General features: G+C 34.4%; 1 protein-coding gene across 50 annotated transcripts in view; it reads left to right on the top strand.

The window, feature by feature from the left end:
* Positions 1 to 21,368, top strand: part of sw (cytoplasmic dynein 1 intermediate chain short wing) — a 29,485-nt gene extending 8,117 nt beyond the window's left edge. For 7 of the 50 annotated variants that reach the window (XM_073972965.1, XM_073972960.1, XM_073972966.1 and 4 more), the window contains exons 5-11: positions 2,079 to 2,111; positions 2,915 to 2,935; positions 4,956 to 5,003; positions 18,178 to 18,327; positions 18,392 to 18,687; positions 18,762 to 19,227; positions 19,799 to 21,368. In XM_073972965.1, the coding sequence (XP_073829066.1) occupies positions 2,079 to 2,111; positions 2,915 to 2,935; positions 4,956 to 5,003; positions 18,178 to 18,327; positions 18,392 to 18,687; positions 18,762 to 19,227; positions 19,799 to 20,313 (1,529 nt within the window). In that variant the 3' untranslated portion in view covers positions 20,314 to 21,368. Of the gene's footprint in view, positions 1 to 2,048; positions 2,112 to 2,914; positions 2,936 to 4,955; positions 5,004 to 18,153; positions 18,328 to 18,391; positions 18,688 to 18,761; positions 19,228 to 19,798 lie in introns of all 50 variants that reach the window. The other 43 variants (XM_073972976.1, XM_073972978.1, XM_073972973.1 and 40 more) reach the window with 12 other exon arrangements.
* Positions 21,369 to 22,022: the final 654 nt, after the last annotated feature.

Here is a 22,022-nt window from a genome sequence, read left to right as displayed (position 1 = left end):
CTGAGCAAACTATATGTAACTAGATTACCGAGCACGCCTCTACAGTGTGCTGTACCAAAGCCATCACTTTGATGTTTCACTCTTCGATAGAATTTTCATTTCTTTTCCTGCGGAAAATCCGTTTCTTCTCTCTCCTTTTTGCCCCGGTACCTCTCTCGTGCGCTACGCATTGCTGTTGTTTGTAGAGTAGCCCTATATGCCGCATTTTTCTCTTCGATTGTTCATACCATGAGTTCATTGCTGGTGGGATGTCCAAGTATGGATATTGCGGCTGTTTGCATGGAATGGGCAATACTCTATTTTACTATTACTATTTTATCGGAACAAGAAGTGCTTTTATTAAGCAATTGAGTGTAATAAGATGTGACTAATCTGTTGTGATTGCAGCTTATCGATGTCCAACATCCGTGTTTGGTCTGTTCGTACTTCTTTGCTACGTTTAATCGGGTACGTACCTTTGCTGCAACAAGGTGGTGGTCCTATGTTTGCTCCTCGCAACGAGATCAAATTGTTTTCTGATTTTTTGATCTGGTGACAACCAGCTGCCCTTATGAATGTCGATATGCCTAAATCTGGTACTGCTAACTACCATGTTTTATAAACACATAAAACTGACATAGTGAAGCTCTTCCATCTGAGGAATATGAGCCTGGTGGCAAGACAAATACGAGTGGTTTTGGTCCAGTTAAGATCCGGACAATGCAACATCATCAATTGGTATTGTTTACATCTCACCCGTCTCCTAATTCTTTATGGACGAAACCATTCCAGGTTGCAGAATTTTTGAGTCTGGATAGATGTTTCATTGTGGAGATTGAATTTCCCGTCTAGTGGGCCAAAGATATTTTCCTTTCTAATATTGACATTAAAATCTCGTAGAATAATTTGAATGCTGTGGGCAGTACAATGGTTATATGTTTCTTCTAAGCTCTCGTAAAATAGATCATGGGTCTGTTTGTCCCTGGTGATGTTGACAAATTTAGTTTTTATTCGAATTGTATGTAGCAAGTCTTGCATTCACCGTGGTGAAGCTGGAGATCAGATGTTTTAAACTCCGGCTAACTACAAATCAGCAACCAATCTCATGCTTTGGGCCATGGCTATATGTAATACCGTGCGTCACTTTTAGGTGTTGTTGTGACACCTTTTCCCAATCCAACGTATTTCCTGTATGGCATTAATGTCGGCCTTGTACTTTGCAAGTACATCTGATACATTCCAGGGTTCAGATTGCAGATCATGGTTCTTAAAACGTTTGCGGAGGTCTTCAACTTTATTTTTATTTATCTCTGTTTTTTATATGTTGCTTTTTGGAGCGATAGGTACCCTACGCCCAACCCAAATTTATATCGAGACACATTTTAGCACACCTTGAATTGGTGTTAAAGGCAATTACCCACTTGACCCACGTGCCCACTTGAGATGAAAGAGGGACTAAGTTAAGTCAGTCCTGGGCTTTTCAATGCCGGTATTTTTCATCCCCTACGTCACCCTTTGTAAACAACTTGAGTTTTGAATGTATCGGTAAGCGGCAGCGTTTCATGTATCATTTCCATTGGTTGAGATACCTTTAATTGTTATGATATAGTCTGCTCTAGGGTGTTCTTTTTATCAAGGAAACCATAATAGGATATGTTAAAAAGGAATTTGTATTTCACGAAAGAAAAATAAAAATCCTGTTAGCAACATTTTATATAGTTTAGCCTTAAGGCAATACCAACATTATCTAAAATTATAACACTATTATTATACATATTTAGTAATAAGTAGATACGTACACATCTTTTTAATCTACCTATAAAATGTCCTAAATTTTCTTTAAACTTTCCAAATTGTATCCATCCTTTATTTAAAAAAAAAATTGGTAAATTTCAACTTTATTTTCCCACAAAGCAACTCTGCATACATTTGGCATGTACAATCAATCCTTTTATTATGATATGCATACTTTTGTGAACGTTGTTTTTTGCATCAAACATTTGTTATTATTCTAATATTTATATATAAAACAATATGAAAATCGTAGTGAAATAAAATAACAAATACAGTTCTTTCTTGCCACTCCTCACCTCTGTCAGGATATATGGAGGATTGGTGGAGACCACGCAAAGGTACTGGTAATTTTTACTAACTCTTCTATAAACAATATATTTGTATTTTCTTTTTTTTGCTATAATTAATTGCCTTTTGTTTCTTTGTTTTTTACTTGTTTGCACATTTATTTGTTTGAATTAAGATTTTGCATATGAGAAATAATTATATTTTTATCTTGTTTTTCTTTCATGGTAATCATCACAATATGCTTGTTATAACAAAAACTACATATATTGATGAGAAAAAAGAACAAACTCTATGAACCATACAAATTTGATTTTCCAAGCACTTTAATTATTTAGGTAGATATATAAAGAAAAGTCAAATGAGCAATTATGTGTAGTGGTGTGGAAATGGAACAATTATCGATAGAGTGCTATTAGGGGGCATTTAAAACCAAAAAAGAAAACGGTTACTATTTTCCATAACAATCTGAACGTAAATAGTTCTGTTAAAATTGGATAAATAGAGAGAATATCCTATAAACGGATTTAATTAGTAGTTCTATTTTTAATTAACGCGGTGCCATACCCTCCTTTAGGGATTCAATAAGAGATTCAAGTGCTAATTTTCTTATCATTCTAGTTATTTTTGATTTGTATATAGCTATATACATACATACCTTCGTTATACCAATTACCTTTCCACCCAATCCAGTGGCCACACTCTATAAAAAATCATTTGACTTTTTCATATAAGGTATTATTTGTAAAATGTTGTTAAGTAATTGTAGATTATAACAGTCTTTAAAAAGATTGTCTTGATTAATTAATTTATAAAAAATATTCTTTTCTTCTCGTCTATTGTTGCTTCCTTTTAGCTCATACTACGGACTATTATGGTGAGTTTTATTGTGTAATATATGTATTGTAATAATTGTGTAGAAACAATTTATCTTTATTAGAATTTGCCATAGAAATTTTCATAATTTTTTTTTGTTTAAGTGTGTAGTAGTTTAGGTTAAAAACATAATTTTTTAGTTTAGATTTAGCATAACAAAATTGTTTTTAGTTTAACAATGAATATTAATGTTTCTAAAAAAGCGAAAAAAAAAACTTTTTTGTTTCGTTTTAATTTCTCCATTACTTTCGAACTTGTTAACCAAAACAAAACAACTTGTCCAACACAAGTTTCCAACAAATGTGACATTTAAATATTTTAATTGATTTTTTTATTATTTGTTTGTATATATTTGTAATTGAGAGCAATATTAATGGTATCACCAACTATATATTTTTTTCTCCACCCATTTTTTTAATTTCAATAATTAACGTAAGAAATGATTATTTATATTTTTAGTGGAAAATTTTTATTTATAGAAAATATACCACTTCTTTTAAGTTCACCAAAATAAGCTGTAGAATTCTTCATTTATTTTTAATTCCATAATTTAATTTTAGTTTTATAGTCTTCTTTAAAATTAAGATTACCTTCCCAAATGAATCGGAAAAAATAATCATTCATTAATTCTAGATGTTTTTATTATTATTCTTTTTTTAATTAAACACTTTGATATCATCACTTGTGTTTAACCATATTATTGTTATATTTTTTGTTCTTAATAATTCTCATTCACTTTTAAAAAATATACAAATATTAGGGGTTTAACAATGTTAAAGGTTTTGCATGTTTTTAGACAATTTTTATGATCAAGGCTACACAATTTTCACATGCATTTCGAAATATTCGAATTTTAAGTATTCCACATTTCGAAAGTATTACAGCATAAAATTCAAAGAAAAGTCTCCCATGAGGAGCGTTCAGCTCCTTTTGAGATTTATTAAATAAAAACCTTCTCGTTGGAATGATTACCATTGATTGTGAACAAACATTTGTACAATGACATTTTCTAACAAAATTTTAATTTTTAACACGAAGCATTTTTTATACTCTCAGCTTTTATGTTAGTGGAGGTATGTGTATACCCCAAGTATGTTTGGACGAAATCCGTTTTAGGCAATTTGCGCTCCTCAGTATTCCTTTTCCACATTTGCCGCTGCACCCTGCATCAGTTCAGACAGCGTGGACAAAAATTTCCCACTGTTTAGAATGACTACGTCATAGTATCCCGTTCACTAAAGAAGTCATTGTATAGGAGATAAACTGCTTTCTGTGGGACACCATCAACATGACAGGGATGCTCACGCCGGATACACCCAAGCAGATACTCTAACGACAACATTTTTTTTGTTTTAATGTACCAGTAAAATCGTCGTCTTCTCATCCACTGGTGTCATGAGGCACCCTGTTGCAGTCTTCAGGTTGCCATTCTGGTAGGTTTGAATATTCTTCCACTGTGTAGCGCTAACATTTGCATACCACACGCCGTAGCTCACCACACACCGACGATTTTATTTCTATATCCAGTTTGGACCTCAATATGTTAAAAAAATGTTTTTTTATTTTGTTCATACACCTCTTTCCAATTCATTCGTCGGAAGCCACAATGAAGATGTACGGGTTACTCCTCTTAGTGCTAAATACTAAGCATTTGTTCTAAACTTTATAATTTTCTGATATTTTTCCTACGAAATGCAAAAATATTAATTTCCTTGTGGAATTATTTGAATTTCAAATGAAAATATTTTGTTGTGTATGTGAAATTGTGTACTACTTCAATTGCATCCTCAATTCTACTCCTAAATCTTTACGCACATACTTAATGGTTAGTGAGCTAGTTCTCAAAAATATATATGGGGTTCCACATTATTTTCTTTTTTTCGTACATTTTTTCTTTAGTTTTATTACTTTAACTCAAACATTTTTCTTCAAACTCGAAACTTCTTGCAATTTTTTTGAAATACTATCAACGAACAACAATGTTGCAACTTCTTTCTTTTTTTGATTTTCTATTTTTCAAGATGAATACAATCTAAATCCGGGTTTAGAATGGGAGGATGAGTTCACAGGTAGGTACTCTTTTGAAATTTGTCTCCACAGTAAACGGAATAAATCGACATGAAGCAAAATAGGAACGTCAAAATTCTGCGTTTTGATATTAAACAAAAGTTGTTAACAATATGGAAACTTGTCTTTCTTTTAGTAGTTTTCAAAAGCAACAACAATATTTTGGGGTTTCCAAAAATAATTAATCATATATCATGACATTTGAAATAATAACATGCACTCCTCCATACTCTCAAATATGAAATATTCAAGAACTAAATTTTCTGTAGGTACTATTTTTTATATGTAAACTTTATTCACTATTTCATCGTTATCTGTGTTAATGCTTTTGTATATGTCTATTTTCATAACCACTTTTTTCTACCATTGTCTTGGCTTTTTTACTGATTCATGCAAATTGCACGAATTGTTATGTCCCTTCGAGAGATCTGTATCACAAGTTATAAAAACATTGAAGCATTTTTAAATGTGTCTGTATATTAAAAAACATGAATTCAACTGTTATTGGAATGCTGTAGCAACAACTAAAGGTTATCGGACAATCATATGACAAAATTGAGACGAGAATCGATGTAATGATGAATTGTTAATTCTAACTCTTGAAAGATAAAGCAAACAAAATGTACAATAAATTTCCTTCCAAATTGTAAAAACAGTATTCGGAGAAGAAAAATACTGTTAGCTTTCCATCTGATAACCGTATAAATAAAACCGTGAGGTTCAAAGAGTCAATATTTTACAATCACAATTTTACTAAAGCCGAAGTCTGAGTTGAATGAATTGTCCCCCAACGTTGTGGAAAGCTGGAATCCCTCTACTATATTGGTGTATGTTTAAAATATGATCTATGGGAAATACTATTTTCTCAGGTGAGTGAATTTGGTGTTGGTAAATTCTAAAAACAAAAAAACATTTTAAAAATGCTTCAACATTTTCATGACTTTTTCTACTATAAATTACATATACTTACCTACATATTGCTAATCACGTTTAAATATAAAGCATGCATTAACACAGCTACTGTCGTGTCTTTTTCCCTCTAAATAACACACGCTTTACACAAATATGTGAATAATAACACAAATAATGTGACCATAATATTTTAGCATTACCCAAAAAATGTACACACCTAGACGGAAAAGTTTTGAATCCATATCTATGATATTTAAATAATTATTATGAAATATTAGACAGAAATGTGTTATATATGCCCAGAAAGATAATTAAAGAATTGAAGAGCGGTTCCGTAAGATATCGCCCAAGATGACAAAACAAATGTACACAAAACCTTGACGCTCAAACTGAATGGTACCATAAGTTGGACATGAAAGTGACGTAGACAAAGCTAGCTTTTAGTGCGACGAGCATTGTATGCGAATGATCTCCACTAACCAAACATTAATCTCCATACTTAGGGACTTTTAAGGATTTTAGAATGCTCCATTATCTCTGTAGTTTGAAAGATAAATTTATATTCAAATGACTGCAAGGTAAACCTTTGCCTCCATCCATTTTCAACATCCACTATGCATCCCAATCTGTAATTAAAAGTGTATTATAAGGTATCAAACCAAGACATAGTCTGTTCACGTAGAGCGTGTGAAAGAGATAAAGGCAAATGCAATAATAACCAGTAAGGAAAGGATCAAAGTCGGGCGGGGCCGACTATATAATACCCTACACCACTTTGAATATGTAAAATATATGGGAGCTATATCCAAATCTGAACCGATTTCGATATAATTTGGCACATTTATTTCTAGACCGAATTCAGTCACACATTCTAAATTTCGGACATACATATATAGCGTGTTTGGTACAGAAAATGCGTGAAATCGGCCCAAAATATATATAGGAGCTATATCCAAATCTGAACCGATTTCGATATAATTTGGCACACTTATTTCTAGACCGAATTCAGTCAAACATTCCAAATTTCATAAAAATCGGACATATATAGTGTGTTTGGTGCAGCAAATACGTTAAATCGGCCGAAAATATATATGGGAGCTATATTCAAATCTGAACCGATTTCGATATAATTTGGCACACTTATTTCTATTCAGTCACACATTCAAAATTCATTAAAATCGGACGTATGTATATAGCGTTGGTAGTTCAGCAAATTCGTCAAAGCGGCCGAAAATATATATGGGAGCTATATCCAAATCTGAACCGATTTTCACCAAAAGCAATAGCGTTCTTCCTATGGCTAAAAAAATTGTAGTCCCTAGCTGAATCGGTCGCATTTTTTGTCCGATTCAGCTGGGGCTATGCATATGCCTAGAAGGAACTATGGGTCTATTTCGTTCCCTTTTGTATGTTACATACAAATGCACAAAAACATAACACTCCTTACCACATGGTGGTGTAGGGTACAAACCAAACCCGTTCGTTGGTATTGATATGGTTACGAAGTTTTTCGGCAAATCACACACACGCGATCCGAACGCAAAGTAAGAGAGCAAATGTTTTGATTTTTTTACTTCAGTCTTGTACTGAATGTCATGCAAGCAGGTTGATGCCGCTTTGTTTTTTTTTTAGGCGAAGATCATTTTTAGTATTATTTTTTTTTTTATGATGCAAATGAAAAAGGAAAGCCGACGATTCGAACCCACACACCCACCACTATGTTTGGCTCTGAACGCTAACACGCCGTGACAACTTTTTTCCTGTGTTTTTCATTTCATACTCAATATGAAAATCATGACCCTGCTCTGTTCTGTCAGTGTAATTTTACCCACACATAAACAATTTAAGCGCTCGCTCTTCTTGGTCGGCTATGGTATAAACACGCTTGGTGTGCATTAGGAATACTGTCTATACAAAATGTAGGTGGTTTAAAATATCAATAGATATATGTAGTGCGCCCACTTCAGGTGTAGTTGGAAAGCCTTCCAAATCCCATCGCATTTTAACCGATTCCCTAATTCAAGTTTTTATACCCTCAGGCTTTAGGCTAATTTTACACTCAACCTTCAGGCTAAAGAAGGTATATACAATTTGATACGACTAAAAATGTGCTTCATCAAAATAATGGGTTTAGACCCAAGTATGTTTGCACGAAATCTCTTTCAGACAATTTGTAGTATCGCTTGAGTCTGGCTGTAATGACCCGTACATGGAATGTATGGGAGTAGCAGTCAGATGTTGAACTGCCGATGTAGACATAAGCACGTTTTTGGAGGGTCATAACCGACAGGTCTTGGGGACTTAATTACCCATTTTAAGTTGTGGCATTCTGTCTTCGGCAGTGGCTAGAAGGGTATAGCGCTGGCCGAACAGATTGATAGCTCTACGTTTTGCACAGTCAATGAGGACATCCCTACCAGAATTAGAGGAGAGTGATTGGCGTAGTTTCAGAGAGTTCGCCAATTACCGAATTCGGGTAGCACGTTGCGTTGACTGATCCGAAGAAGTGACCAAGTTATTTCCATAGACATTTTGTCGAGCACCGCGGGAGTGATAGGGCGAAGAGAAGATTACTGCATCGCATTAAATCTCTTTCGGCCGAGGGGGAAGCACTAACATTTACAATCGACGATGTTGCGAATTTCATCAGGACCGCTAAATCATCACAAGCGTTGGGAAGGCAAAGTTGCCAATAAGAGTGAATCGTGTAGACCGATTTCGCTTTTGTCGCCGTAGCAAAGACTATTGAGGCTTTTACACGCTCCAACGTCAGAAATAGCTATCCAGTTGCCGATTATCAGCATGGGTTCCGTAGCAGCACAGCACAACAGCGCTGCAGGCCATCTCCACACATAGTAGTCGAGGACTCAACCACAGCAAGCCGTACGATATAACAGTGATGGTGGCGGTCGACTTATCAAAAACCTGATACTGTCAAGCACTCCACGCTGTTCGATGACATTGACATTTGAAATGTTGGATAATCAATTATATATGTGGACGTCAGTCGTGGAATTCAGGAACAAGATGTCTATGCTCCGTAGAGGAAACAGGGAGTTCCCCAAGTTGGGGTCATATCTCCGGAACTGTTTAACCTCTAAGTCTCCTGTATTCCACAAACTCCAGACGGCGCACATTGGTTCAGAATCGTTTTTTTTTCTGGTCAAAATTTTGTAACTTTTGAACAATTAAAGATTTTCATAATTCTTTTTTTTTTTTTTTTTGAACAGATAACACAATCAGCTTTCAAATACGGTCTTGTAGTTGCAGAGAAAATCAAGGTCAAAGTTAAACTTTTGAGTTTTTTTTACTATTTTTCATCAAAATATGAGTGTTTTTGTGTTTTTTATATCTTCCTACATATATTAAAAATGGTCAAACGCCAATAAACAAAATATAAAAATACAAAAAAAAAACTAAAAAAAATCGAAAAAAAAACTTCACAAATTAAAAAAAAAAATTACAAAAAATTTTAATTTTTTCAAAAAAATTTTTTTTTTCAAAAATTTAAAAAGTACTCCTTGGGTTTTCACAAATCTTATATAACTCGTATAAAAACACATGTACCTCGAAAATTTCCATTTGCGTAAAAAAGCTGTAATTTATATTGGAAACGGTATGGAAAAAAACACACATTTTTATCCATATAATTTCAATAAATTAAAAAGTGTTAAACGGACGGAACGGGACTGGTACAAAAGTATATATGGACTAAAAACGGAGACTCTCGGACATCTTTCTGTGCAAACAGAAAATTGTTCCATGTTGTTCCACAAAAGTTCTAGTCCACTAAATTTGCAATTTCATAAAATTTAGTAACTGTGGAATAATAAATATATCGAAAAACATATATTAAAAACAAGTGAGCAAAAGCTGTAGTCGGAACGGCCGTCTATGTGATACCCTACACCATTACCCTGTGCATAAGCTTTTCACTGGTAAACATTTCTTTTAGGAAATATTATCCGGCCCCATCAACACCCAATATTTCGTGACGATCCGATAAAAATTGTGACATGTAGCATGATTACAAAAAAAAAAGGAAATGGAAAATGGAATGGTTTACCGACTATTGCGATATCTCCGTTGTTTGACCACCTACGCCAACCTACTTTGCATCATTGTAAAGGTGGGGTTTTCTACATACATTGCTTTTGAAAGGTTCCTAAGTAGAGCTTCGATATTCGTCATTGAAAAAATGAACAATTTAGTTGGATTAGCGACTATTGCGATATCTCCGTTGTTGATCAACTACAACCTCGTTGAAAATGTGATATTTTCTACTTTCATTGCCAATTTTGCTTTTGGTATACCCCTTATAGAAGCGGAGATAAGTTAGGATAGGAGATAAGTTTTTTGTCCATTCCGACCGACCCCTGAAATTATCCGACCATAACCAAAAACAATAGGCTTCTTTCCCATATAATGGTGTAGGGTATAAAAAAAAATTTACTTTGTATTTAAAAAATCTTCTCCCTTCTGTAATATTTTGTTGTATGGAAAATTTATTTTTGATATGTATATGTTTCCAATAATAAATTCTTTAGTAAGATAAAAATAAATCAACTGTATAAAGTCCGTCATGTAAATTGTAACGGAAGGCTGATTAATAAGACAGTTTGTGTGATCCTTGAAAGAATTTACATGACATTCCTGTATATTTTTGATTAAGTACAATCTGGGTAATAATTCATAACATATTTCTTTGTAATATTTCGTCTCATCATACCTCATAACACTCTCTTTACACATACACACAAATAAGTTCAAACAATGACCATGAAATATAAACAATTCTTTACAATTTTAAAATTAATTTTTTGGCAAAAAACACACACACTGAATAACCAACAAATGTTCCTAATTTGTATTCAATGATCGGTATACCTGTAAAATAAACTAAAATTACAACAAAAAAGTGAATCCTCCCTCTTCATCGATGGCGACATCTTTCTATCTACTCATATTTATAACCTCTGCGTCCAAAATATGCACCCTTTAAATGATGAATATTAATTTTAAGACAAATTATTGTTAAATTTTCTCTATATATATTTAATATTAATATTAAAAAAAAGAATTTACAATATAATTCGAATTGAAATCAAAAAAATTGGGTGGAGAATTTTTGTTAAAAAAATAAACACTTTAAATCATTAAAATATATAAACATTTTGTCAATTAGTTTAAATTGCACTGAACCACGCAAAAAAAATTATATTTGTTTTCGGCTTTCTATATCAAAATTCTATACGTTATCCACAAAATTATGTAAATGTTTTGGTGTCATTCAAAATCCACTGTGCAATGATAACTTTTTGATATCACATTAACCGTACATCAACAATTCAAAAATTGGCTTTAAAGGTACCTAAACAGGCAAGACTTTATTGTACAAAGTTGCAATTTGATTTTGTGTGTGTATAATTTCAAAACTAATACATAAAACAAGAACAACAAAAATATACGTTTTTCTATATTTTCATATTCTTCTTCTTTTTTTGAAATCATAATTTGTGGTTCGAATGTGAAATGCAAAGAATCTTAAAAAAATATTACCAACAAATATTTCAAAATTCCATTACTCGACATTTGGTTATCATACATAATCGAGCCATAAATATTGTTTTTCATTTTCAAGCTCTTGCAAAACAGATATCTCTGCACCTCTAAAGGTAAATTTATATGTGTGGTAAAACAAACAAACAGCAACAAACAGCAACAACCAACAAAGAACAACAACATTAAAACACATTATTTTCCTTTTTATATAAATGTAAATTTTTCTTTATTTAGTTTGATATTTTCTTTTAAAACTTTGCAGATTCGAAATGTTTCATTGTGTGTTTGTCCATATGTTTTTAACCCTATTTTGCACGCTTTTAATGATTTAGTTATTAATTTCAAATTTTTATTGCCATACCAAAAAAGCTGCATTTTAACATTTTTCTAACTTGGCACAAATCGCATTTTTTGGCATTACAATTTCTTCTCATATATTCACATTAAATTTTGTATATAAAAGAAATAATTTCTGTATATAAACAATATTTAAATAAATTATTTACAATATTAAATCGTTTGCAAAACTAAATTACATATCGTTGTGTTATTTAAGCTCTTTAGACCTAAGTGTTTGTAAATAAAAATTCCTTTTTATTTCATTTGTCCCGACGTTTCGTCAATATTTGTTGACATCTTCAGGGGATACGTCTATTTTATTAAAAACATCAAATTAAAATCTAATCTTCATGAAATTATAATTTACTTACAATGAATAAAGTATATTTTACATGAAGGTTTTTGTCAAGAAGCACATTTAATAACAAACACAACTTAAAATTAGAATCACAGATCGATTATACTATATTGCAACGCGGTAACTAATGCTAATGTTATTTGTATCTTCTTTAACGTTCATTGTCCTCTCTATTTTTTGTTGAATTCTCAAGCTTTCTATTGTGTATCTTTTCCTTTCTTTGATTACTTTCTTAAATTACATATCATTTTTTATAAACACACAAAAATTGCTAAACAACGATTTTAGGTCAGGATTGTTTAATGAATCTGAATGAGCTGATAGACATTTCACTTGAAATCTTTGTGGTTCACTTTGTTCATTCGGGATTCCTAGAATCCTAGATAGGAAATGCGAAAAATGGATAACAGGTAAAACAGAAAAATGAAATGGTGCTTGCTTTGTGAGAGTAAGGAAGAAATTCTGAGATGCGATATTGTAAAAGATCTACAAATTTTGATTCAGATCAGGTTTGACAGGAGTAATCTAAAAATAACATGTCAAGTTCCCCAACTTAACGACACAATGACGGTTTCACAACTGTTGAAGTCGATCGGAACAAAATTGACTGAGGTATGAGCGTTGGAAGGGAAAAATAATTGTGATTTGTATGTACCATACAATCTTTATGCGCGTGTTTCTCGATATTTAGTTTTGAAATCGGTGCGGGATTATCAAGGACATGAAAATTCCTTCATTAATCAATTTTTGGTCTGTTTTATGACCAGACCAGGTTTTTAAGCCAAAAATCGAAATTTTTACTTTTTTGTTCCCCATTTTCGTAAAACCTAATATTAAAAAATGAAAGAATATATCTTTATGTTTTAAATAAGCTCACAAAATTATGTGACGATCGGTTCATAAATTTTTCCCTTCCGACGCTCATACCTCAGTCACTTTTGTTCCTATGTTCCTATGGCTTTAATAAAAACAGGGTTTGTAGACGGTAATTTTGCACGTAATACTATTCATATGAAAAACAAATTACAAAAAAGTTTTATCGCGTGCTGCCCCGTGAGTAAGGTTCAAAGCTCTTTAACAGGTAACACCTAAGTCTCGTGGTGGAGATGTTCCTGTGGTGCCTTTAATAGGCAATAATCCATTAGGGGACGCCCAATAGTTTTATAAATCGAAATAGGTTTGAACACATTGTGTTTGGGTTACAGGTCCATACTATATAGTTTTTGAAAATCCTATACTTTGCCAATATTCAAAAGAAAAATCATAACGGTGTTGCCATATTTTCAGATAATATGTCTGTTATAATAAAAATGTACAAAAACAAAAACGCAAAATTTTTTGTATCAAATAATATTTGACAATTTTGCCCAGTTTTTTACTTTAATTTAGTAAAATGGAATATTTCGGTAAATCCGAAAAAAAGTTTGACTGGGTTCAAATGTCAACCTGGAAAAGTTACCAATAACTTTCATATAAAATCAAGAAATATTAAAAAAATATATTTTTATAACCATAGCATAAATGACTTTTTGATTTCGTAAGACCACTTCTGAGCTTCGAAAATTGTCTGAGAGCAAATACCAAGTGTTAACCATAATATTAAGGTTTATAAACTGACGAAATCAAAAAGTCATTTAAGATATGGTTATAAAATGTTTTTGTTGAAATATTTCTTGATTTTATACGAAAGTTCTTGGTAACTTTCCCAGGTTGAAATTTGAACCCACGTACCTAATAAAGTGAGTCAAACTTTTTGTCGGAATTACCGAAATATTCCATTTTACTAAATTAAAGCAAAAAAACTGGGCAAAATTTGCATAGGTAGTACCTTGTTTCAATTTTATTTGATTCAAACCTATTTAGATGGGCCAAAAATTTAGCACTTTTTTGGTACATTTTTATTATAAAAGGGATATTTCCGAAAATATGGCAACACCGTTATGATTTTTTTTTTAATGTTGTAGCATAGTATATAGTATAGGACTCTCAAAAACTGTATAGTATGGACCTGTAATCCAAACACAGCTGAAGAGACTTCAAGATAAAAAAAAAGAAAAATTTTCAAACCTATTCAGATGAGCGGGAGTGTATTTTTCCCCCAAGTGGCGCTACCGGCTAAGGCTTTGAGGATTTTTTACGCTTTGATTCCCAATATGAATGTCAAGATTTAGATTAACTTCTTTTGTCCACGACGTTATTATGGTCGCGGTGGATTTGTAGGCGAAGAGTTGAAGAGCTTGAAAATAAATCTTTTAACCGAGGGAGGTAGTTATTTAGATAGTTCTCTAGTGCAGTCGTCTGCGTAGGACTCTACTTTTATGTGAGGGGAGCTTTGGAACCCTAGAAGTTGTACAGTATGGGATAGAACACATCCCTGATGCACTAATTATATTTCCTTGGGGTCTGTGTGCCCTGAATTCTACATAGGATTATCTACCGGGCATGTAGTTAGTCAATCATCTTGTAAGGCTGTTAAAAGGGTGGTGTGACTACCGTATCAAATGCCATAGACAGATCTAGTTCGACATGGATTGTTCTTTTGCAAACCTTCAGTTATGCTGGATCAGGCATTTGGGGAGCTGTACAAACTGTTTGCAGAAATCAGTTGCAGTACGGGATGGCGTTTTCGGAGTTCTGACCCCAAATGTTGTGACTATCTAGTCGATGCGCCTGGGATTTTAAAGGGTTCTAATTGTTTTCCACAGCTTCTTGGATTCGACATTTGATACGTCGAGGTGTTTGTGACATAAGTCTCTCTTTTAGGCAGACACCAGTTTTTAGATCTCTTTATTGAGGGGTTGGATCCTTTCATCGACTTGGTTTTCTTTTCGGATAGCATTCCTTTGATCTGCGAGCTTGGAGGCTTCTCTCAGAAAGTTGTTCCTTAATTTCTTGATCCTACCCTCTGGTATGTGCCTCCTGCAAGCCCCGAGTATGTAGTACCTAGCTAAAAGCTGTTTCCCCCGCTACGGCTGATGTTGAAGGCGGCAAGGTGAAGAAATAATTTTCGGTAAATTTACAGATTATGTCCCTGTCTGCCTTATTGAAGTTAACATTTTGTCTTCGGAAGGATGTATGTTTTTGTCAGGTTGATTCTGACAGTGACGGGATCCGAATTCAGCGCTATGTCCGCGTGCCAGGATGTATCCGCAACCAGGTCCGGGCTGTTCGGGGAACTGCGGCATGTTGCCGTTATACAGTTGGGGTGATCCTCATTTGTGGAGTAGAAGTTTGAGTAATCATCTCAAGTGTATAAATTGGTGGCATCTATTGCACATCAATGAATAGTCTCTACGATGTACCTGTATTACTTTCAATGTCGTCGGCGCAGAGTAGGGGGAGACAGAGCAGACAGAAAAACAATTGGATAGTGGTTGTAAGGGGTATACGTATACATAATTTTGTTCCTGTGTTAGGGATGTAGCAGTCCTTGGGCAAGATAAACCTTGCGTCGGTCCCGGAGCATACATCCGACTGCTGTGAGGGCCGAACAGGTTTTGGTTGATGAGACTGGTGTACTTCATGGATGTTTATCTGAATGACGTCCATTATTGGTCACCCAGAAAACGGGCTTCTTGTGTGTCGCTATTTTTAGTATTGACTACCCTCTTCTTTGTTTATTTTGGCTTTTGTTGTTGAGGAATTTAGTCTTTCCTCACCAGCTTGACTATATTCTTGAGGGCGGCAATATTTGCAAATTAGAACACCATCATGCCATCTTTGACCCTGCTCATGATTTAAATTGGATCACCACCGGCTGCCTTAGAGGGTCCATTGTTTTTGGCCATTTCCTCAATGTCTTGAAGATGTCTTTGGAACCTCTATTGGTATTGTTCACTGAATAGCAATGGCGTACCTATAGCGTTTCTTTGTTACCTTGGCGTAAGATGGCGACGCCGTACCGGTCTGCGAAGCCCTCTTCCTTTTCTGCGGCGTCAGTTTTTTTGAAGGTGCCAGACAGCTGTTTCATAATTCTTGTTGTTTCCTCCTCTTTATTTGGGATTTCCACAACGGTTTGAAGGTGTGGCCGCTTTTTCTTCTTCCTCGGATTTTCAGTGTTCTGCACATCGGCTGATATGATCAGCTTCCCCGCTGCCGAAGATATGGAGAGAGTGTTGTTTTGCTTTCGCTATCGCATTTGGTGTCTGAGACGCTACCTGTATCTGAAGGCTGGGTCGAGCATGAAGTTTCCCTTAGTTTTTTCTCAGTCTCCTCCTCGCTATATTTGTCATGAGTCCATGTGCTTGTCGCAGTACCTTCGACCACAGATGTCAATACACCCACATCTGTGAGAGAGATTTGTTCACGATCGCATGATGGCGCGGGGTGTGATCAGCAAAACCCGCCACTAATGGTTATTTAGATGCTGCCCCGTAACCTTCTTGCATTTTCCAACTCTCTTAATTTTTTTAGAAAACATCCCCGTAGTCAATTTTTGTCCGCGAGAAATGTAGATTCCCTGTGGCAGTTGATTACACTAATCCATTGTTGGCCAGTAGAGAAAAGATCCTATGCTCGCGAGCATAGGCATTTGTGTTACTTGCGCTTACGCAGCTTGTGTGTAAAACCTATGGTGGTGATTTAGTTCTCTGCTGCACTTTGCGTAAGCAGCGATGGCTTGGCCATCAGGTCACTAATCTCTTCCGAAACAGGTCTTATCACAGGTGATTTTCCTAGTTAAGAACATAATAGTATGATCATCGGTGAATATGTTGGGAGATTGTACAGTACACTGTTTTATTTTGCCCTGCCCATTACTTTCGTGTACCCATTGTATACCGTATGAACGAACTCCGAAATTCATTCGAGGGCCGGCTAGACAAAATATCACCTTTTGGAAGCAAAAGACCTAAAAAATGTATGAAAATTTTTTATCATAAGGAGGGCCCGTCCCCTTATTGTTGTTGTAACAGTATTTATTATGTATGTATGTTCGTATTTCTGCTTAATATGGCTCTCGGTCTATCTCCAGTTCTAGGAATGCGGCTGCTTCGATTTACTGGAGTTAGTTGAGTAGGTTTGGCAGGGCAGTTGAAAAGTTGCTCGGGATCCTCGATCAGACGGCTGCACCATCCCGAGCCAAAACTAGTCTGGTTTGTCGTTGAAGCTTCTCAGCTGTGATGTTTGATAGGCTTTTTGATCTAGGGGTTCTCTCTTATAACGTTGGACCTCTCTTTCTAGATCATGAAGATTCCTCCTAACATGTCTGGTTGGGGGTCCTATCCACCATATATTGAATGGGATGGCTTTCACGGTAACACCCAAGCAAGTACTGCAACAAAAGCATGACATTGTGTTGCTTTACTGGAAGAATTTTTGTCTGCTAATGTTAAAGCTGTCAAGGCGGCATTCTGAAAGGTTTGAATATTCTTCCATTGTGTTGAACTTATATTTGCGGACCATACTGACGCGGCATAGCTTACCCGACCTGCCGCATTATAACTGGAGGCTAAATGCTATTTATTATGTGTATGCTTATTCCCCATTAAGTGATGAAAGATCGACTTCTCTTGATCTAATGCAACAGAAGCAGTGAAATCATTGTTTTACGTGCAATCACTTCCATTTATTAATGGTTGAGGTCCACATTAATCCCGTTAAAAAACATTTTGAATCTGTTGTAAGTTAAAAAGAAAATTAAAACTATATTTTCTTTATTTCTATTCCCCATTTCTCATTTCATTATTGTTTGTTTTCCATACCCACATCCATCCAAAACACACGAAATATACCTTTAAATTAGTAATTTTTTAAACAAACTCATTTTTTAAAAAATGTGAATTATTTGTATATGAAATATAACTTAGACTATTTTAGACATGTCTCAAAAGCTTACATTTTAAACGAAAGGATACGAAATTAATGAGAGAGAAAACAAAAACAAGAAAGAAAACGAATTACAAAAAAGTATAGTAGAATTTGTTCCTGTTCTGTCGATTGTCATGTTCCTTTAGCTGTGTTAGTTTTTATACCTTAAACAGTGCTTGCATTTGATGCCCAAGGAGATGACGAAGAGAGTTCGCTGCCACATTTGGATGGTTTCACTTCTAAATTGCCACCTGGCTATTTGACACATGGTTTGCCAACGGTAAAGGATGTTGCCCCAGCCATTACACCAATGGAACAAAAGAAGGAACAAGAAGAGAAGAAGGAGAGTAAGTAGAGAGCAACCAATTATGTGTATTCATTAACTCAAGTCCTATGTTTTTGAATTTGCAGTCAAGGAACTATCTGAGGAACAAAAACAGATGATTATCTTATCAGAGGACTTCCAAAGGTTTGTATTACGCGCTGGCCGTATTATGGAGAGAGCCTTATCGGAGAATGTTGATATTTATACGGACTACATACGTATTGGTGACAATGAGGAGACCAACGATGAGAAATCACATGCACGTCTATCATTGAATCGTGTTTTCTATGATGATCGCTGGTCGAAAAATCGTTGCATTACATGCATGGATTGGTCTTCTCATTTTCCCGAACTGGTAGTGGCTTCCTATCACAATAATGAGGTAAATTTTCTACAAATTGTACGTAATTTTAAATTTCTTAAAATACTTAAATTTTATCTTCTTCACTCCCCCAGGAAAGTCCCAATGAACCCGATGGTGTTGTCATGGTTTGGAATACTAAATTTAAAAAACACACACCCGAAGATGTTTTCCATTGTCAGAGTGCCGTGATGTCTACATGTTTTGCAAAATTCAATCCAAATCTAATATTGGGTGGTACCTACTCCGGTCAAGTTGTACTCTGGGATAATCGTGTCCAAAAACGTACACCCATTCAACGTACCCCATTGAGTGCTGCCGCTCACACCCATCCTGTATATTGTTTACAAATGGTTGGAACACAAAATGCTCATAATGTCATTTCTATATCATCGGATGGTAAATTATGTTCATGGAGTTTGGATATGTTGTCACAACCTCAAGATACAATGGAGCTACAACAGAGTCAAAAGAAAGCCATAGCCATAACATGTATGGCCTTCCCGGCCAATGAGATTAATAGTTTGGTAATGGGCAGTGAAGATGGCTATGTGTATTCAGGTAAGAAGCAATAGAGGATAACAATTTTGAAAAGAATCTGTGGATAAAGGTTTTCAGCCCCGCGGTTCATACAACTTGTTCATAAACTTTCCGAATAAATTGTTTTCCTGATGTCTCCAAAATATTGCATATCAGACGAATATTTTTCTTATATAAGTATAAAAATTGTTAATGGCGGTTCGAGTTAGGCCAAATCGCCCACTGCCTCAAAGTGTTCGTGATTTTTTCGCCATTCTATATACCCCGCTAAGCCTAGTCGGTGCTGGCATAGAGAAATATTCCGGTCCATAAAGACGTTGCGTTTGGCAGAACTGCATCCAACGCATGCAAACATTGGTTTGTGAAACGTTTTTGCTATCCTGAGACCCCTCCAGCTTGTCTCTAATTTCATCGTCGTCCGCGGAATACGAAACACCACCAGGTCTTTTATCACAGAGATTTTTAAGAAGTTCCAAACGATCGAACCTGTCCACTCTTTTACTTTTTTTCCATAGAAAAATATTACCTCAGTGTGGAAGAAAAAAATTGATTAAAAACCTATCTCTACCTCTATCTCTCTTTCTTTTTTCAGCATCTCGTCATGGTCTTAGGTCTGGTGTAAATGAAACATTTGAAAAGCATATCGGCCCGGTAACTGGCATTTCAACACATTATAATCAATCATCACCCGACTTCAGTCATTTGTTCCTTACCTCATCCATTGATTGGACAATCAAGCTGTGGTCATTGAAAGACAACAAACCTCTGTATTCATTTGAAGATAATTCCGATTATGTTATGGATGTAGCATGGTCACCCGTTCATCCGGCATTATTTGCTGCTGTCGATGGTAGCGGTCGTCTAGATTTATGGAATTTAAATCAAGATACCGAAGTACCAACAGCATCAGTTGTTGTAGAAAATGCCCCAGCATTGAATCGTGTGTCATGGATGCCAAATGGCCAGCATGTATGTGTGGGTGATGATAGTGGTCGTCTTCATGTTTACGATGTGGCTGATCATTTGGCACAACCATCGAGAGATGAATGGTCCAGATTTAATGCTACACTAAATGAGCTCAAAATGAATCAAAGCGATGAGGTTTAAATGTAGTTACCCCTCCCCCTAAATAAAAACACATACACACAAATAACAAAAGAAATTTCTGATTATTTGAAATAGAATAAAATCAGAAGTCCTAAAACAACAACAATTCTATTTACAGCTTTAAAAAAGACTTTATAAAGTTGTTTAAATGGCAATTTTATTTTCCAATTAATTCTTTTTTGTAGTATTTGCTTTTTTCTCCTTCTTCCCCATTTTTCTTTTGCTCAAATGCATCTCTAAAAGTCCTTGTATCTCTCTTCTTTTTGTATTGTAACTTTACACCATCCCTTAGTCATGGATCATTTTAGTAATTTTTAGAAATATGTAATTTTCCCCTCTCCCATCTTTTTTCTTCTTTATTTAAGTATTATAAGTTCATTACAAATGAAGGTTTACTGTATTAAATAAAAGAAGCATCTAATATGATAAATTTGTTAAACAATTGTATTTATGTTTTTGATACAAAACTTTATTTAACATCGACTTTTATAAACTCAAGAAAAATATTTCGTTTTTTCTAACTTTTATTCTTAAATCAATTTTTATGGTATTATTTATACACAAAAAACTTTTGGCTAAATTTGTTAATACACAAAAATATAAATTAAATTATAAAAGGTTGTCTAACAGGGTTATACGGAGGAATATTGGTAATAATCTACTTTGGCATATTTTTAACAACGGATTTGTTAAACGCGTCATAACAATTTTTATGCCGACAAGTTCTTTATCACCCTGTTCGACTGCATATACATACATAAAAAAATTAAGTATAACAACACTCTCAAATGTCCTTACAAACATTAATGTGAAATTTATGGCAGTTTTCTTAAAGAATAATTGAAAATGGTAGTTAAAGTAAAGATGTGTACGATGGTCTCCTTAATAACATTGGCATACGTTATAAAAAAGTATATATGAATACTGCAGTGTAAATGTGTAACAAACTTACACACATTCTAATATATTATCAATTATTATGAAGATGATGAAGTATACATCTATACAACAGATATTTATTGAAACTAATCTAATAAATATACATTTGAAATTGATAATTTGGAGTTTGAGTTTATTATTACATATTTCGATTATATTTTAAAGGTAAGACAGATTATTCAAATTGGGTCCGGCATCCAGAACCTGTTGGAATCTAATATTTTCGACATTTTTACTATTTGTTTGTTTGCATTTTTTTGTACACAAACACAAATTTTATACCTACTTTAACGATAACTATCGAAGAAATGTAATGGGACAATTCTATATTTTCTACGAACCGCATTATATTTTCCCAACCATTACGTCATTAATTACACTATGCAACAAATATCATCTTCTGGTCTGGGGTGGGAAATTTCAAGTGGAGTGATAGTACTCGGTTAGTAGATCAAAACCCCAAAAGGTGTTTGGGTTCTCAGACCAAACCTTTTTAGAGCCCCTCATAGTATATATATGTTTTAGTTAGCAATGGGTCCCCAATATTTAGCGCTAAACTTCGAAAAACAATATCAGTCGGGAATGTTATATGGTAACGTTATATGGGAACATTATCATAAAATAAAATTGATCTGAGAACACAAACCCTTTTTGCTTTCCGTTTTTCTGGCCTAATACCATAAATTCCATTTGGAATTTTTCACCATCCAGACAATATCGGTCGGGAACGTGGACTTAGTTGGTACCAAAATATATACCTTTATTGGAAA

Source organism: Musca autumnalis, unplaced genomic scaffold (assembly GCF_047663935.1).
Source record: "Musca autumnalis isolate F117 unplaced genomic scaffold, ASM4766393v1 scaffold_3, whole genome shotgun sequence".
In the NCBI taxonomy this organism is placed as follows: Eukaryota; Metazoa; Arthropoda; class Insecta; order Diptera; family Muscidae; genus Musca; species Musca autumnalis.
This window is presented reverse-complemented; position numbering and strand designations above follow the sequence as displayed.